This window comes from Rhinopithecus bieti, unplaced genomic scaffold (assembly GCF_001698545.2).
Source record: "Rhinopithecus bieti isolate Rb0 unplaced genomic scaffold, ASM169854v2 scaffold_78508, whole genome shotgun sequence".
NCBI classification, from domain to species: domain Eukaryota; kingdom Metazoa; phylum Chordata; class Mammalia; order Primates; family Cercopithecidae; genus Rhinopithecus; species Rhinopithecus bieti.
The window spans coordinates 768,685-784,209 of NW_016829854.1; the positions used below are offsets into that span (position 1 = coordinate 768,685).

At 48.0% G+C, this 15,525-nt stretch overlaps 1 protein-coding gene across 1 annotated transcript in view; it reads left to right on the forward strand.

The window, feature by feature from the left end:
* The window catches only part of HCK (HCK proto-oncogene, Src family tyrosine kinase), a 50,046-nt gene that overhangs the window by 27,297 nt on the left and 7,224 nt on the right, over nucleotides 1-15,525 (forward strand). Inside the window, exons 6-11 of the mRNA XM_017865076.1 lie at nucleotides 874-977; nucleotides 4,988-5,137; nucleotides 5,494-5,646; nucleotides 7,415-7,594; nucleotides 9,346-9,422; nucleotides 14,584-14,737. Of these exons, the coding sequence (XP_017720565.1) occupies nucleotides 874-977; nucleotides 4,988-5,137; nucleotides 5,494-5,646; nucleotides 7,415-7,594; nucleotides 9,346-9,422; nucleotides 14,584-14,737 (818 nt within the window). The remainder of the gene's footprint in view (nucleotides 1-873; nucleotides 978-4,987; nucleotides 5,138-5,493; nucleotides 5,647-7,414; nucleotides 7,595-9,345; nucleotides 9,423-14,583; nucleotides 14,738-15,525) is intronic.

Below are 15,525 nucleotides of genomic sequence, written 5' to 3' on the forward strand. Positions count from 1 at the left end.
AAAAAAAAAAAGGGAAATGATACAGGTGATAACTCCATAGAGCTGTTGGGTAGACAGCAAGATAGATGTTAACTTTCTCCCCAGTTGTTAACAGAGGAACCAAAGGCCCAAAGAGGAAGGCTACTTGCTCAAAGTCAGACTGCAGGTTTGTGGCAGGGCCAAGGTGGGCTGAGGTCAGGTCTGCGGCTTTTTTCCAACTGCTCCTCACCCTAGTGAAGATGAGAATGGATTCAGCTGCTGCTGCTTGAACTTTTCCACCCAAGTATCTCCAATACTCAGGAAGAATGAAGAAAAGATCCCAGGATATGATCCTAAGTATAAAATTCTTTCCAATCTCAAGTTGTAGCTTAGAAGTTCATGCCAACTTTATATTCAACTCTGTATATGCAGAGGAGGATTGGTTGTAAAGCTAACAAAACTCAGGCCCTTCACAGGCTTCCAAGGTCCCAAGAAGCCTGCAGCCTTGTGAAATCTGCAAAAGTAAGACTTTGACCACAGTTGGTTAAGACTGCTGTCTGTTTCCACTCTGTCTTCCTGTCCCTCACAGCAAGCGGCACCGGAATGACCCGTCAGCTTTTTGCACTTGTAATGCTGTATTATTTTTCTTAAAGGAAGCTCCCCCACTCCAAATTGCATAGGTTTCAGTCTCAGCAACAGAATTCACCTTGGTAAAATGTCTATTTTGATATCAAAAGAGTGGCTGCTTTCCCCTCTCTCCCCAAAAAAATCCTTGAGTAAAACTGATGCTGCAGGAAGCCAGACCCTTTGTATCCTGACATCCCCCTGGGACTTGCATGGCCACAGGCACCCTGTGTAGGCAGGACAGGACTGCGCAACCCCAAGTTCACATTTGTCCCCTCCCTTTTCCATCAGGTGGTTCTTCAAGGGCATCAGCCGGAAGGACGCAGAACGCCAACTCCTGGCTCCTGGCAACATGCTGGGCTCCTTCATGATCCGGGATAGCGAGACCACTAAAGGTGACACCAGCCCGCCCCACACTGTCCTCCCTGCAGAGGTGTCCCAGGTGGGACTGGCCACCACCCTTCCCTTGAAAATGCCTTAGCAAAGGCTGAAAAACCCAACCAGGTGCTGTGGCTGCCAGGTTTCTCCTGCTCTTGACCACCTGAGCCAAGGAGGGTTGAGGCTCTGTGCCTGGCTTGGCCCTTCTAATTCCCCATAGCTGCCAGTTTAGGTCAGTGGCACTAGTACCATGTGGCTTAGGCCCTGAAAACAAAGAAACATCCAACTGAAGCTTGATCTTCACTAACTTGGTTTTTCATTTGTTTTGGTTTTTGTTTTGTTTGTTTTTTGAGACAGAGTCTTGCTCTGTTGCCAGGCCGGAGTGCAGTGACGCGATCTCGGCTCACTGCAACTTCCGCCTCCCGGGTTTGAGTGATTCTCCTGCCTCAGCCTCCCAAGTAGCTGGGATATAAGCACTTGCCACCACACCCAGTTAATTTTTGTATTTTTAGTAGAGATGGGGTTTCACCATGTTGGTCAGGATGGTCTCGATCTCCTGACCTTGTGATCCACCCCTCTCGCCCTCCCAAGTGCTGGGATTACAGGTGTGAGCCACTGCGCCCAGCCTGTTTTGTTCTGTTTGAGACAGAGTCTCACTCAGTTGCCCAGGCTGGGATGCAGTGGCACAATCTCACCTCACTGCAACTTCTGCCTCCTGGACTCAAATGATCTCCCATCTCAGTCTCCCGAGTAGCTGGGACTTCAGGTAGGTGCCACCACGCTGGCTAATCTTTTCTTTCTGTCTTTCTATCTGTCTGTCTGTCTTTCTTTTTAGTAGACATAGGGTTTTGCCATGTTGTCTAGGCTGGTCTCAAACTTCTGGACTCAAGCAATCTGCCTACCTCAGCCTTCCAAAGTGTCAGGATTACAAAGTATCAGGATTGTTTTTTGCTTTGTTTTTTTAAAAATACCCATAACAGACCAAGTAGGGGAGGCCAAGGCAGGAGGATTACTTAAGCCCAAAAGTTTGAGACCAGCCTGGGCAACATAATGAGACCCCATCTCTACAAAAAATTTGAAAAATTAGCCAAGCGTGGTGGCATACATCTGTACTCCCCAGTACTTGCAAGGGTGAGCTCAGATGATCTCTCAAGTCCAGGAGTTTAAGGCTGCAGTGAGCCATAATGGAGCCGCTGGACTCCAGCCTGGGCAACAGAGCAAGACCCCATCTCTAAAAAAAAAAAAAAATACCTATTACAATATATCTTATCCACAAGCCTCTTTCCTCCTTTCCTTCCTCTGTAAGGAAATGAGGTAGGATGAGGTCACCAGAAGAGAATCAAGCCAGCCTTCTCTGGGACTCTGCTGAAAATGCTCCTTGGAAGCTTTTGGAAGTTTTAATGTCAGGTGACCAGCTTCCTGGAATTTCTGTGCTGCGAGGGTGGATTCATGCTGGTTGGGTGCATGGATGGCAAGAACAGGCCTGGAAAACATTGCATAGCTCAAACTGGCATCAATTGAGGCTCATTGCCTCAAAGGAATGAACATCAGTAGGATTCTTGTGATTTCAGATTCCATGCGCTAAGTCCACCTTTACTATTTAGGTTCACAACTGCTTGACTCAAATAAGCCAAGTACATTGTATAAAATGTGACCTCACGGTACCCTGAAGCAAACAGATTTGGGGACATTGATTAAAGGCATGTTCCTCGTGTGGCCCTCTACTTGACCCTCAGCTATCTGAACTGGCGACGCTTTCATGTGGCTAGGATAATGCTACTCACAGTCAGTGTGGCAGCTCAGTAAATGCTGGGGCTTTGCCTCCTCCCACCCAGCGAGCCCTGTTCAAGCCCCCAGGGGGAAAAAAAAGGAGACAAAAAGACAAAGCTGTGCACAGCCCAACGCTTCTCCTCTCTAGCTGTGCCCAGGACAGCTTTTGGCTTGGGCTGGTCCATTCTGCAGACAAGGGCAAAGAAATCAAAGAAACCATCACAGATCTGTGGGGCAGGAAAATGAGCCCGGTCCAGCTTTCACAGCCCTGTGAGATGGGGCATGGTGGGAAGTGTAGCCGATGTAATAACAGTTGCAGCATGAGGCCCCTGAATCCCACCCTGCTGCTTCCTGGATCGTGCCACGCCCCATCCAGCCGCAACCAAGCCAGTCTCACCCACAACTGGGACAGAGTGGCTAAGAGCGGCTCTGGAGCCAGCTGCCTGGATTTGAATCCCAGCTGTGCCACTTACTAGCTGTGTGACTGTGGGTGAGTTACTTCACCTCTCTGGGCTTCAGTTTCCTCATCTATAAATGAGGATGATGATATTATAAAACCCCTACCCCAGGAAGTTATTCATTCATTAAATAAATAATATAATTTATGTAGTTATAATTCATTATAATGAATGTTATTCTTATTCATTCATTGTTTATTTATGCCGAGTGCTTTGAACTTGCCTGGCATGTATGGTAAGCTATTATTCATTCAACAGTATAAACTGGCCAGGTGAGGTGGCTCAAGCCTGTAATCCCAGCACTTTTGGAGGCTGTGGCGGGTGGATCACCTGAGCTCAGGAGCTGGCAACCAGCCTGGCCAACATGGTGAAACCCCATCTCTACTAAAAATACAAAAATTAGCTGGGCACAGTGGCACATGCTTGTAATCCCAGCTACTCAGAAGGCTGAGGTAGGAGAATCACTTGAACCTGGGAAGCAGAAGTTGCAGTGAGCCAAGATTGCACCACTGCACTCCAGCCTAGGTGACAGAGTGAGACTCCAACTCAAAAAAAAAAAAAAAAAAAAGTTTAAACTTCCCCAAATCCTATGGCATTGTGCTATTATCATGGTAGAGAAAACTGAGATATAAGGACTAATAACTTGCCCAAGGGCATTCAGCTCACAAATGGCAAAACGGTGGTCATGAGCTGAAAGACTTATGTGTTTCTGGTCTATGTGATAATATAGGGTGGTGCAAAAGTAATTTCAGTTTTTTCCACTACTTTCGATGGCAAAAACTGCAATTACTTTTGCACTAGCCTAATATGTATGTTAGGTTCCCATTGCTGCTGTAACAAATTAATACAAACTTACTGGCTTAAAACAACACCCGTCTATTCTCTAACAGTTCTGGGGATCAGTAGTCTGACCTCACTGGGCTCAAAATGTCAGCAGGGCTGGTTCCTTCTGGGGGCTTCAGGGGAGAACTCATTTTCTTGCCTTTTTTAGCTTCCAGAGACTACAGCATTCCTTGGCTTATGGCCCCTTCCTGACATCTGTCCAAGCTCTTGTTTCCATCTTCACCTCTTCCACTTTGACCTTCCTACCTCCCTCTAACAAGGACCCAAGTGATTACACTGGGGCTACCTGGATCATCTGGAATAATCCCCCCATCTCCAGATCCAGATCCTTAACTTAATCACATATCTAAAGTCCCTTTTACCATGTAAGGTAACATATTCTCAGGTTCCAGGGTTTAGGGCATAAGCATCTTGAGGGACCATTATTGAGCCTACCACAGCGTGTTCACATTTCAATAACTGAACTGGATTTCTGGATTTTTTCCAGAAAAGTCATAGCCTGAGTTCTTATGAAAAAGTAAAAAATACAGTATGGTTTCTTGACTTTTGGTAGGGTAGATGATAGAAAGATGGATCAATAGATCAGAAATAATGAAGATAATGATGATGATAGCCAACATTTGCAGAGTGTTCAGTTTCCAAGTAGTTTACAGGGGTTGCTTATTTTAGCCATCAGGCAATAGGATCAGGTAGGGAGGCATGAAAATGATTCCCATTTTACAGATGAGGAAAATGAGGCATAGAGAAGTGACATAGTCACGTGGCCAAGGTTTCACGGGCAGGGGTGTGGTAGAGCCTGGATGAGAGCCCAGGATGCCTGACTCCCACAGCCCACTCAGACCCTCGTGCACTTCTGCCGAGGTGCCAGCGGTAGCCTTATGGGGTGTGAGAGTGCTAATGCAAGGTGACAGACCTCCAAGATGCCATTCTGAGGGGTTTCTCTTTGGTCAATTCAGGAAGCTACTCTTTGTCCGTGCGAGACTACGACCCTCGGCAGGGAGATACTGTGAAACATTACAAAATCCGGACCCTGGACAATGGTGGCTTCTACATATCCCCCCGAAGCACCTTCAGCACCCTGCAGGAGCTGGTGGACCACTACCAGAGTGAGTCCCACCCCGGGAGCGGGGGGCGGCGGCATCCCCACCACGATGGGCCTGGAGACTCCTAGTCATGGATGCACTGCAGCCCCTGAGACCTGCTGTGTTCTTCCTGGCCATCCCCAGACAGATGCTCTGGGTGCTTCTGAAGGCTTAGGACTGTTGAGCAGGAGGGTGGGGTGGCCAGGATGTAGAGGTGGCACCCCGTCACACTCTGCTTGCTTGGGAATGTCTCTGATGGTGGCAACCAGGTGGAACACTGGACAGATCCAGTGGACCAGGCAGGGCGGCCTCCGAGGAGCAACCTCTGGCTAGCTGGCTCGGTGCTTGTTGCTCTCAATTGACCAGGGACTCTGTTCCAGAGGGGAGCGATGGGCTCTGCCAGAAACTGTCGGTGCCCTGCATGTCTTCCAAGCCCCAGAAGCCTTGGGAGAAAGATGCCTGGGAGATCCCTCGGGAATCCCTCAAGCTGGAGAAGAAACTTGGAGCTGGGCAGTTTGGGGAAGTCTGGATGGGTAAGGACCCAGGGCCAGAGCCCACAGGGCCAGAGGGTGGAGGGGAGAGGGAGGTCACTTGCTTCTAGGAGCACCTTATGGCAAAGTGGGAATGCTACCTAAGGCAGAAGTGGAGATTTAAATAATAGCCATAAAGAAGCAGTTCTCTGATAGCAAACCAAATTGTCTTGCTGTGCAAACACTGATTTGCCTTTGAGACCAGTCCTGTAGGGGTCAGAAACTTCCTTCTGGGAAGCAGGTGTGACGGATGAGGAATCCCTCCCTCATACAGAGTGGGGACTGCCTAATAGTTTAGGAATGAGATAACCAGAGACCTTTTCAGATAATGAAAATTAAGAATGGGGAAATGCAGCTTGGAGATTTCCAGGCAACTGATGAACAGGTTATTCTGAGCATCTACTGTGTGCTCAGCACTGTTAGGGTCTTGTGGGAAAATCAGAAAAGCACATCTCACAACTGCTGATTTTCCCCAAGAACTTAAAAACAACATTGCCTGCTTTGCAGGGGTGTGGGATAGATGCAGTGCCCAGCCCAGTGTGGGGACCCTGCTGTGTTAATACTCCACTACGTTCCAAATGGGAGCGAAGACAACTTACAGGGATGCAAACAACTCAGCCAGATAAAATAAGTTTGAAATCCATGTATTTTGACTGCATTTATTGAGATTCTGCTGCATGCAAGGCCGGGCACGGTGGCTCGCACCTGTAATCCCAGCACTTTGGGAGGCCGAGGCGAGTGGATCACTTGAGGTCAGTAGTTTGAGACAAACCTGGACAATATAGTGAAATCCCATCTCTACTAAAAATACAAAAATTAGCCAGGCGTGGTGATGGGAGCCTGTAATCCCAGCTACTCAGGAGGCTAAGGCAGGAGAATCGTTTGAACCCAGGAGGTAGATGTTGCAGGGAACCAAGATCACACCACGGCACTCCAGCCTGGGACACAGAGTGAGACTCTGTCTAAAAAACAATAATACAATTAAAAAGAATTTGACAAAAAAGAAAATATGGAAAGGAAGGTAAGACAGATCTGAGTGGTGAGATTGGAAAGCCAAAAATATCATATAAGGCCCTAGACTCCTACTACAGGAAGCCCACGGTTCTAGATTGGAGCTTCCTGGAAGCCAAGGCAAAATAGAAACCCAGGCAATTATAAAACTGACAAGACCCACCAAATGAAGCAGGGTGGGGTGAGGTGAGGGAACAGCATGTGCCAAATGCCTGTGGTGGGAGGGGAGTTGGGTGCTTGAGGGACTGAGTGACCTGCAGGGTGACTGGCACGTAAAAGGGAAGGGGAGTTTAGTGGCTGATGAGGCTAGAGAGGAGGACGAGGCTGGGCCATGCAGGGCCTGGGGGTCATAGTGAGTCTGGCATTTATTTAAGAGCAATGTTAAGATTAAAGTGGGCAGTGTGTGTCTGTGATATAACCTGAGCGGTATTTTAAAGCTATTTTTAAATCCTTGCAACAGCACTTCAAAGGCAAGGCTTACCATTTCCACTTTACAGATGAGGAAGCTGAGGAAGCACATCTCACACCTGCTCAGAGAGGTTAAGCAACTTGCCCTAGTGTGCACAGCTGGGAAGTGGTGAACCCGCCTTTCAACCCACATTTGTCTGAGGCCTAAGCCCATGACTTCGCTTCCCTCTCTGAGAGTTGAGATAAGCAGGAAAGGCTTTCTGGAGGAGGCAGGTCTGCAGCTGGGCCTTCTAGGGTGGTAAGGGAGACCAGTGGGCTCTGATCACCTTCCCTGCTCTCTATCCCCCTCCAGCCACCTACAACAAGCACACCAAGGTGGCAGTGAAGACAATGAAGCCAGGGAGCATGTCGGTGGAGGCCTTCCTGGCAGAGGCCAACCTGATGAAAACTCTACAGCATGACAAGCTAGTCAAACTTCATGCGGTGGTCACCAAGGAGCCCATCTACATCATCACGGAGTTCATGGCCAAAGGTGCTGCATGCTAGGGCCGGGGGTGCAGGCTGTGGCCTATACTGGTCAATTGCAGGCTCAAAGGTAGCTTGGACATGGTTCTTGCCCTTGAGATGGCCCCAATCTGGCCAGGAGCTCTTCCAACAAGTACTCATTGAGAATCTAATATGCAACAATTCAGCCCTTCTGGTTAGTGCGGTGAAATCACGTTAAGGGGTCACCGGGGAAGGGAGAACAAGGGGCTCCCAGGAGAAGGGAATGGGGCCAGAATACTCCTGGGCGATGGGAGAAGGGGCTTATGGTTCACAGTGAGCCTTAGGGGCCAGGGTGTGGTGGGGTGGTGGGGGTGCCACTCTCCCGCATCAGCCGTCTTCCCTGTACTTGCCAATGCCCTGGGAGAGGGAGCTGGCAAAGCAGCAGTTCTGCCCCCACCCCCACCCTGCCACAACTCAGGATTTCTTGGGGAATTTTTTTAGGCCACTGTTTCACAACCATTTTCAACCCCTGACATTTTTTTTGTTTGTTTTTTAGGGACAGTGTCTTGCTCTGTTACTCAGGCAGTGGTGCAATCATAACTCCCGGGCTCAAGTGATCCTCCCACCCCAGCCCCCCGAGTGGCTGGGACCACAGGCCCATGCCACCACACTCAGCTAATTTTATTTATTTATTTACTTATTTATTTTTAGAGACAGGGTTGCCCTCTGCTTGCCCAGGCTGGAGTGCAGTGGTATGATCATAGTTCACTGTACCCTCAAACTCTGAGGCTCCAGGATCCTCCCGACTTAGTCTCCCTGGTAGCTGGGACTACAGGCACGCCCTACCACATCCAGCTCATCCCAAAAAAAAATATTTTTTTTTTTTTTTTTGAGACGGAGTCTCACTCTGTTCCCCAAGCTGGAGCGCAGTGGTGCGATCTCGGCTCAATGCAAGCTCCACCTCCCAGGTTCACGCCATTCTGCTGCTTCAGCCTCCCAAGTAGCTGGACTACAGGCGCCTGCCACCATGCTTGGCCAATTTTTTTGTATTTTTAGTAGAGACCGTGTTTCCCCGTGTTAGCCAGGATGGTCTTGATCTCCTGACCTCGTGATCCGCCTGCCTCAGCCTCCCACAGTGCTGGGATTACAGGCGTGAGCCACCATGCCCAGCTTCTAAAATTTTTTTCTAGAGACAGGGTCTCACCATCTTGCCCCAGCTCATCTCAAACTCCTGGGCTCAAGTGATCCTCCCAAAGCTCTGGGATTACAGGCATGAACCACTGAGCCTGGCCTAACATACATATTTGTAAATTTCTTCTAAAGATGGGGTCTTTCTATGTTGCCCAGGCTGGTCTCAAACTCTTGGCCTCAGGTGATCCTCTCACCTCAGCCTCCTAAAGTGCTGGAATTACAGGTGTGAGCCTCATGCCTAGCCACTCTGCCCAGTTTTTGATAAACAGAATCATTTCACACAATCCCATTTAGGGCGATTTGAAACCTCAAGCCTTTTTCATTTTAACTGTGCAATTATGCCAGTCCTGTGAAGGCATGATCCCAGCCATCCAGGCCCAAGGGCTGTCTCAGTCACAGAATTCATCTAGCAATCAAAAGTCACTTCACAAAACTCAAATTCTCTTTCTCAAACACTAGGAATTGCAAACAAATATTTGTATTTAAATCTACTACTATGAAAAATCTTCACCACACACTAAAGTATCAGATTGGTGCAAAAGTAATTGTGGTTTTTGCCATTAAATAGTAAAAGTAGTAAATGTTCCTCCCTTCTCCCCCATATAGGAAGCCTGCTGGACTTTCTGAAAAGTGATGAGGGCAGCAAGCAGCCTTTGCCAAAACTCATTGATTTCTCAGCCCAGGTGAGAGCCTAACGAGGAAACGGGGAAGGAAAACAGGAATTCAGTTTTTTTATTTGCCAAATATTTACTGACCACATACTGTGATGACAGCAGTAATAATAATGGGTAAAATGTATTGAGAGCTCAGTATAAAACTATGCTTTTTGCATGTATTTTATTATACATGTATTCATTCATTTAATCATTCTATAAGTTTTATAGGCTGGGATTTTTGTTATCTATTTTGGTATAACAAACCACACAAGTCCTAGTAGCTTGAAACAACAATTGTTATTTCTCATGATCCTGTGGGTTGCCTGGGGTTCAGCTGGGTGGTTCTTCTGCTTGTCGTGGTAAAATGAGGTGCGGATGCATCCTGTTGGCACTTGCCCAGGCTAGAATGTCCAAGACATGGCTCAGCCTCCAGGGTATCTCCACATGGCCCCTAACCACCCAATCACCCAGCCTGAGCTTCTTCACAGCGCAGCAGCTGGGTTCCAAAACGGAGCTGGACCAGGAGCCAAGCCTTCATGAGCAGGCTCTCAGTAAGCCTCTGCCTGCATCAGGCTTGCTAATGGCCCATTGGCCAAGTCACATAGCCATGCCCAGAATCAGTGTGGGAGGGGACTGACCAAGAACACAAATCCCAGGGACGCCCCCTCCACCGATATAACAGTCTGGCCACAGGTAGATAATTAACAACCCATTTTACAGAATAGGAAATTGAGGCATAGAGCAGAAGTAAAGTACAGATGCAGAAACTGAGCCCCAGTGTGGTTAACTGGCTTGCATAAGTTACTGTGCTAATTATGGGGGATATAGCAGTGAACAAAATGAAAATGTTCCTGTCCTAATAGAGTTCACAGTCCAGAAGGGAAGATGGGTATTAAATAACTGAATCTCTTAGGGACCATGACCCAAGTGGTCCTGGCTGAGTCAAAACAGCACAGTATCTAACAAAGTAAATGATGTTCGCAAATCGCAGAAACACTGCTGAAAACCTCATTTTCTTTCTAATGTTCCCCGTGCCCCTTGCAGCTCCTCTCACCCCCAGCCTGAGCAGTTTTTTACTTCTGTCCTCTCTCATGCTCTCTCTGATGTATGGAAAAACAGAGTGTAAGGACTGGGTGGTATTAGAGTGCATAGCTAGAGCATTTAGCCTGGTCCAGGAGCAATCAGAGAATGCTTCCTGGAGGAAGTGGCCTCTAGGCTGAGCCTGAAGGATGAGTAGAAGTTCAATAAATGAAGAGAAAAGGGAAGGGTCTTCTAGACAAAAGAAACAGCCTGTGCAAAAGTAGGTGAAGGAGTTCAGCCTACTCAGCAGGAGCCCAGAGGGTGGCTGGAGTTGAGTGAGACCCTGCCTGGGCCTCAGCTGGGCCTGCTGGAGATGGGCCAGGGCAGGGCTCATTTGAGTATGCAAATTCCAGGGGCCCATAGGACACCACAAGGTGTAACAAAAGACCCTATTTTCAGAGCCTGGAATGCCAGAGGCATACGGAAATGTGTTTTCACTCCAATGGGCCAGGTCCTCTGGGAGACAATAGACTGGTCTGTTGCTAAATTATCATCTTCGAACTAGCAGAAACCCTGCTGGGCAGCAGTTACAGACTGTGAAAGAGCCACTCTCCCCATTTCACAGAGGGGAAAACAAACCAAGGGAGGAAAAGAGGATCTGGGCCTTCATCTGTCCAGAAGCAGAGGTAGATTCAGAGCCCACGGACAGAAAGGAGCCCACCTGGGGCCTTGGCCTTCACCTCCAGACTCAGAGAGGCAGCTTGGAGCAGCAGGTGGAAATAAGAGAACTGGACCATGCATGTGGTGTTTTTGTGGTCACAGCTCTGTGGTCGAAATGTTATGCAGTAGCTGCATATATACAAACAGGTCAAAACAGAGCTGCTCTGACTGAAGCAGGGTGGGGGCTTATCTGTGGCCTTTCTTTTGTCTCCCCCACTCATACAACCTTGAGGCATCCATAGGATTCAGTTTGAAGAGCTCTACAGGTCCTTCCAGCTCTGATGCTGTGACTCCCTTTGGAAGCAAAACCAAGTTCCAAGGCACGCTATTTGACGGTCATGAAATCTTACCACCTTATCAACCTGCAGTGCTTACACCTGGGCCCAATAAACCTACTCGTTATTCATTCAGTCAGCAAATCCTTGAGAAGCAACACCATTAGCATCTGGGCTTAGGAGTCACATAGAGTTTTGTTTTGATCTCACCTCTGCCTGTGTAGCTTAGAGCAAGTTGCTTAACCTCTCTGAGTACCACTTTCCCCCACTGGGAGCACTGAGAGCCACTCTTGAAATAAATACTTAACTATGTGCCAAACACTCTACTAAGCCTTTGATGTAGGCTTAGGGGATTCATCGTCACATGACCCCTTGGAACCAGGTGCTATTACAGAGAAGAAAAGCGAGGTACAGAGAGATGACACAACTTGCTAGACATCACAGAGTGGCAGTGCTCAAGCTGAGTTGGTCCAGCTCCAGAGCCATTAAGCGATTACCCTCTGCTGTCTCCTAAGTGGGGTGTCATCCCTGCCCCATTGAGCTCCTGTGAAAATCAGTAGCATATGGGCATCCGCCAGTGAGGATCAAACAGTGGTAACTACCAGCATTGGTTTAGTGCTTGCTCCAGAAGAAAAGCGAGGCAAAAAGGCTGGGCCGAGTAACAGATAAGTGTGGACCCCAAGCAACGCTTTTGGAGCTCCATCCCTGGCTCCACAACTTGCAAGCTGTGTAAGCTGGGGCCACTTACCTATTTCTCTGGGCTTCAGTTTTCTTATCTGTGGAAATGGGGCTGATAGCAAAAGTGCCTCCTCTAAAGCACATGGTAAATGTCACATAAGTGTTTAAGTATCATCTTATAAATAAGCTATGATACCTTCCATCAGCTAAATAATTTTTGTTAACTGTTCATCCAAGGACCCATAAATTTCCCACACTCCGAGGGCCAAGATGCTGTCTCACTCCACCCTGGCAACCTCATCCCCATTTCATCCCCACCCCCCACTATTTCAAACAAAATCAGAGTCTCTTCCAAGTTTTTATTGAAAAATCTGGGTCTCTGGGTCTCCCTTGGGCTTGACAGCTCAGGCCTGTAATCCCAGCACTTTGGGAAGCGGAAGCAGGAGGAGCCTTTGAGCCCAGCCTGGGCAACATAGTGGGACCTCGTCTCTCTCTAAAAAAAAAAAAAAAAAAAAAAGTTATTTTTAAATTTAGTCTGGCATAGTGGCATGCACCTATAGTACCAGCTACTTGGGAAGCTGAGGTGGGAAGACTGCTTGAGCTTAGGAGGCACAAGTTGCAGTAAGCTGTGATCCCACCACTGTACTCCGTGACAGAGAAAGGCCCTGTCTCAAAAGAAATAAAAAAAGAAAGAAAAGAAAAAAGAAAAGCATGGGTGTCCTTTCTAACTGCCTCGGGTGCCCCCTGCTGTCCACTCCTTGCAAGTGCGCCACCCATTTGCCTCAGACGTTGAGAAGCCCGCCGGTGGTGCTTTGATTGTTCTGTCTGGTCAGATGCCCTCGCTTCCAGAATAATTTCATCAGACTGCACCCAGCTGCAGTCCGCTGGAGCTCTGGAGTGCTGGGTTATTTAGAGGCAGCAGGAAGCACTGGATTGGGAGTCCTCAGACTGGTTTGAGTCTGACATTCACAATTTTCCTGGTGGTGTGATCTGGAACAAGTGCATGTCTGTAAAACAGAGATCATGGTCATTCCTGCCTCAAAGAGCTCATAGCCCAGTTTGCAAAGCAAAAGTGCTGCTTTCTGGGCATCTAAGGGTTCATCTTCAACCTCTCTTGTCCAAACCCTTGTAAGTAAAAATGTCTGCAAGATATAATCCCTGTGTTTTCATTAGAGGCTTCTAGGGCCCCTGGTGTGAATAAGAATCCTCCACGCAGTCTGTTCTTCTCTCAGCAGCCATGGTGATCTTTAAATGTACATCAGAACATGTCACGCTCCTGCTCGAAGGCCTCTACTATCTCCCCAGCACGCTCAGAATAAAACCCACCCTCCTCTCCTGGCCTACAAGGCAGTTCATGATTGGCGGCCTTCCTCTCCACTTCAACTCTCCACACTCTCTCTGTGGCATCTTCTGCAGCCACACTGGCCTCTACTGTTCCATGAACACCCAAGCTCTTTCCTACCTCCACGCCTTTGCACCTGATGTTCTCTCTGCCTAGAATATTCTTATGTGACACACTTATTAATATCACCATTTAGATCTTTGCTAAAATCTCACCCCCTCAAAGCAGGTTTCCCTGAACGCCCAATCTGAAAAAGCTCTCTACAGGTCATATTTTGTTACTCTGTTTTATTTTTTTTTCTTTTTGAGACAGAGTCTCGCTCTGTCACCCAGGCTGGAGGACAGTGGCACGATCGCAGCTCACTGCAGTCTCTGCCTCCTGGGTCCAAGCAATTCTCGTGTCTCAGCCTCCTGAGCAGATGGGATTACAGGCATGCACCACCACGCTCATCTTCTTTTTGTATTTTTAGTAGAGATGGGTTTTTGCCATGTCGTCCAGGCTGGTCTCGAACTCCTGGCCTCAAGTGATCCACCCACTTCGGCCTCCCAAAGTACTGGGATTACAAGTGTAAGCCACCATGCCCAGCCTATTTTATCTTTTCTTTATGGTGCTTACCACCTGCAGGAGCTTTGCCTACCTCGTCACCTGTTCAAGCAACATGTCTGGCACCCACAAGACACTCAGTAGATTTCTTTTGAGTAAATAGGTGAATTTTCCTTACCCAGGCTGGGGCATGAGGAAGATATGAGAGGTATAGCAGAATATGACATGAGCCTAGGTTGTCCCCAGAAAGACAGTTGAAGGTGAAAGTTCTTCATAGTATCCTAGGGGGTGTGTGTGTGTTCCTGGAAGAATAGGTCCCGGAGAAATAGTCCCATTGCTTTTTCCCTGAGAACATTTCAAAGTGCTCTCTGGAAGTCCTGGAACTCTTGAGAATCCCCCAAACTGGCCCAGGCCTTAGGGATCCCCCTAACCTGAATGGATTGATGGACGAATGCCACCCTGAGCCCTGGGGCCCTCCTGACAAAAGAGGGAGGGCTGGTGCAGACATTTCCCATTTTCTTCCACTTAAACACCTCTCTGCTGCTTTCTGGTGGGGCCATCTTGGCGTAGGCCAGGTCTGAGGACAAAGGTGTCTCTGTTTGGGGTGCAGATTGCAGAAGGCATGGCCTTCATCGAGCAGAGGAACTACATCCACCGAGACCTCCGAGCCGCCAACATCTTGGTCTCTGCATCTCTGGTGTGTAAGATTGCTGACTTTGGCCTGGCCCGGATCATTGAGGACAATGAGTACACAGCTCGGGAAGGTAGGGAACGCTGCCAAGCAGCCCCACGTTGCCCATTTGGATGGTTGTGAGTGTTGAGAGTTGATACTTGTGAGAGCGATTGGTAAAATGTAAGGGTCTGCCCCCGTATTAGCTGTGCATTCTTGAGCTTGGTGGATCCTTCTGGATAATGTTCTGAACTTCAGAGTCTCACCCAGAAATTTTGAGGAGATTTTAGATCAGATTGAGAAGTACTGATAGATTTTAGAGGAAGTGGGCAAATATATGTTGAAATTAAGGGTAAGAGCAGCTTTGTGCATAACAGACAAAAATGGGAGGATATCCAGATGTCCATAGCAGGAGGATGGATGTATACACTGTGGTACATTCACAAAATATAATACCACGCAGGGATGGAAAAGCACAAACCGGCCAGTCTCAGTGGCTCACGCCTGTAATCCCAGCACTTTAGGAGGACTGCTTGAGCCCAGAAGCTCAAGACCAGCCTGGGCAACACAGGGAGACCTAGTCTCTACAGAAATTTTAAAATTAGCCAGGCATGGTGACGCATGCCTGTAGTTGTGGCTACTCAGGAGGTTAGGGTGAGAGGATCACTTGAGCCTAGGAAGTCGAGGCTGCAGTAAGCCATGATCGTGCCACTGCACCCAGCCTGGTGGACAGAGCAAGATCTTGTCAAATAAAAAAAAAAAAGAAAGAGAGAAAGAAAAAAGCACAAACCAATGCTAAATGCACCAAAATGGGTAACTCTCACAGGTATAATATAAAAATGAAAGAAATTACACCAAAAAAAAAAAAAAAAAAAAAAAAAA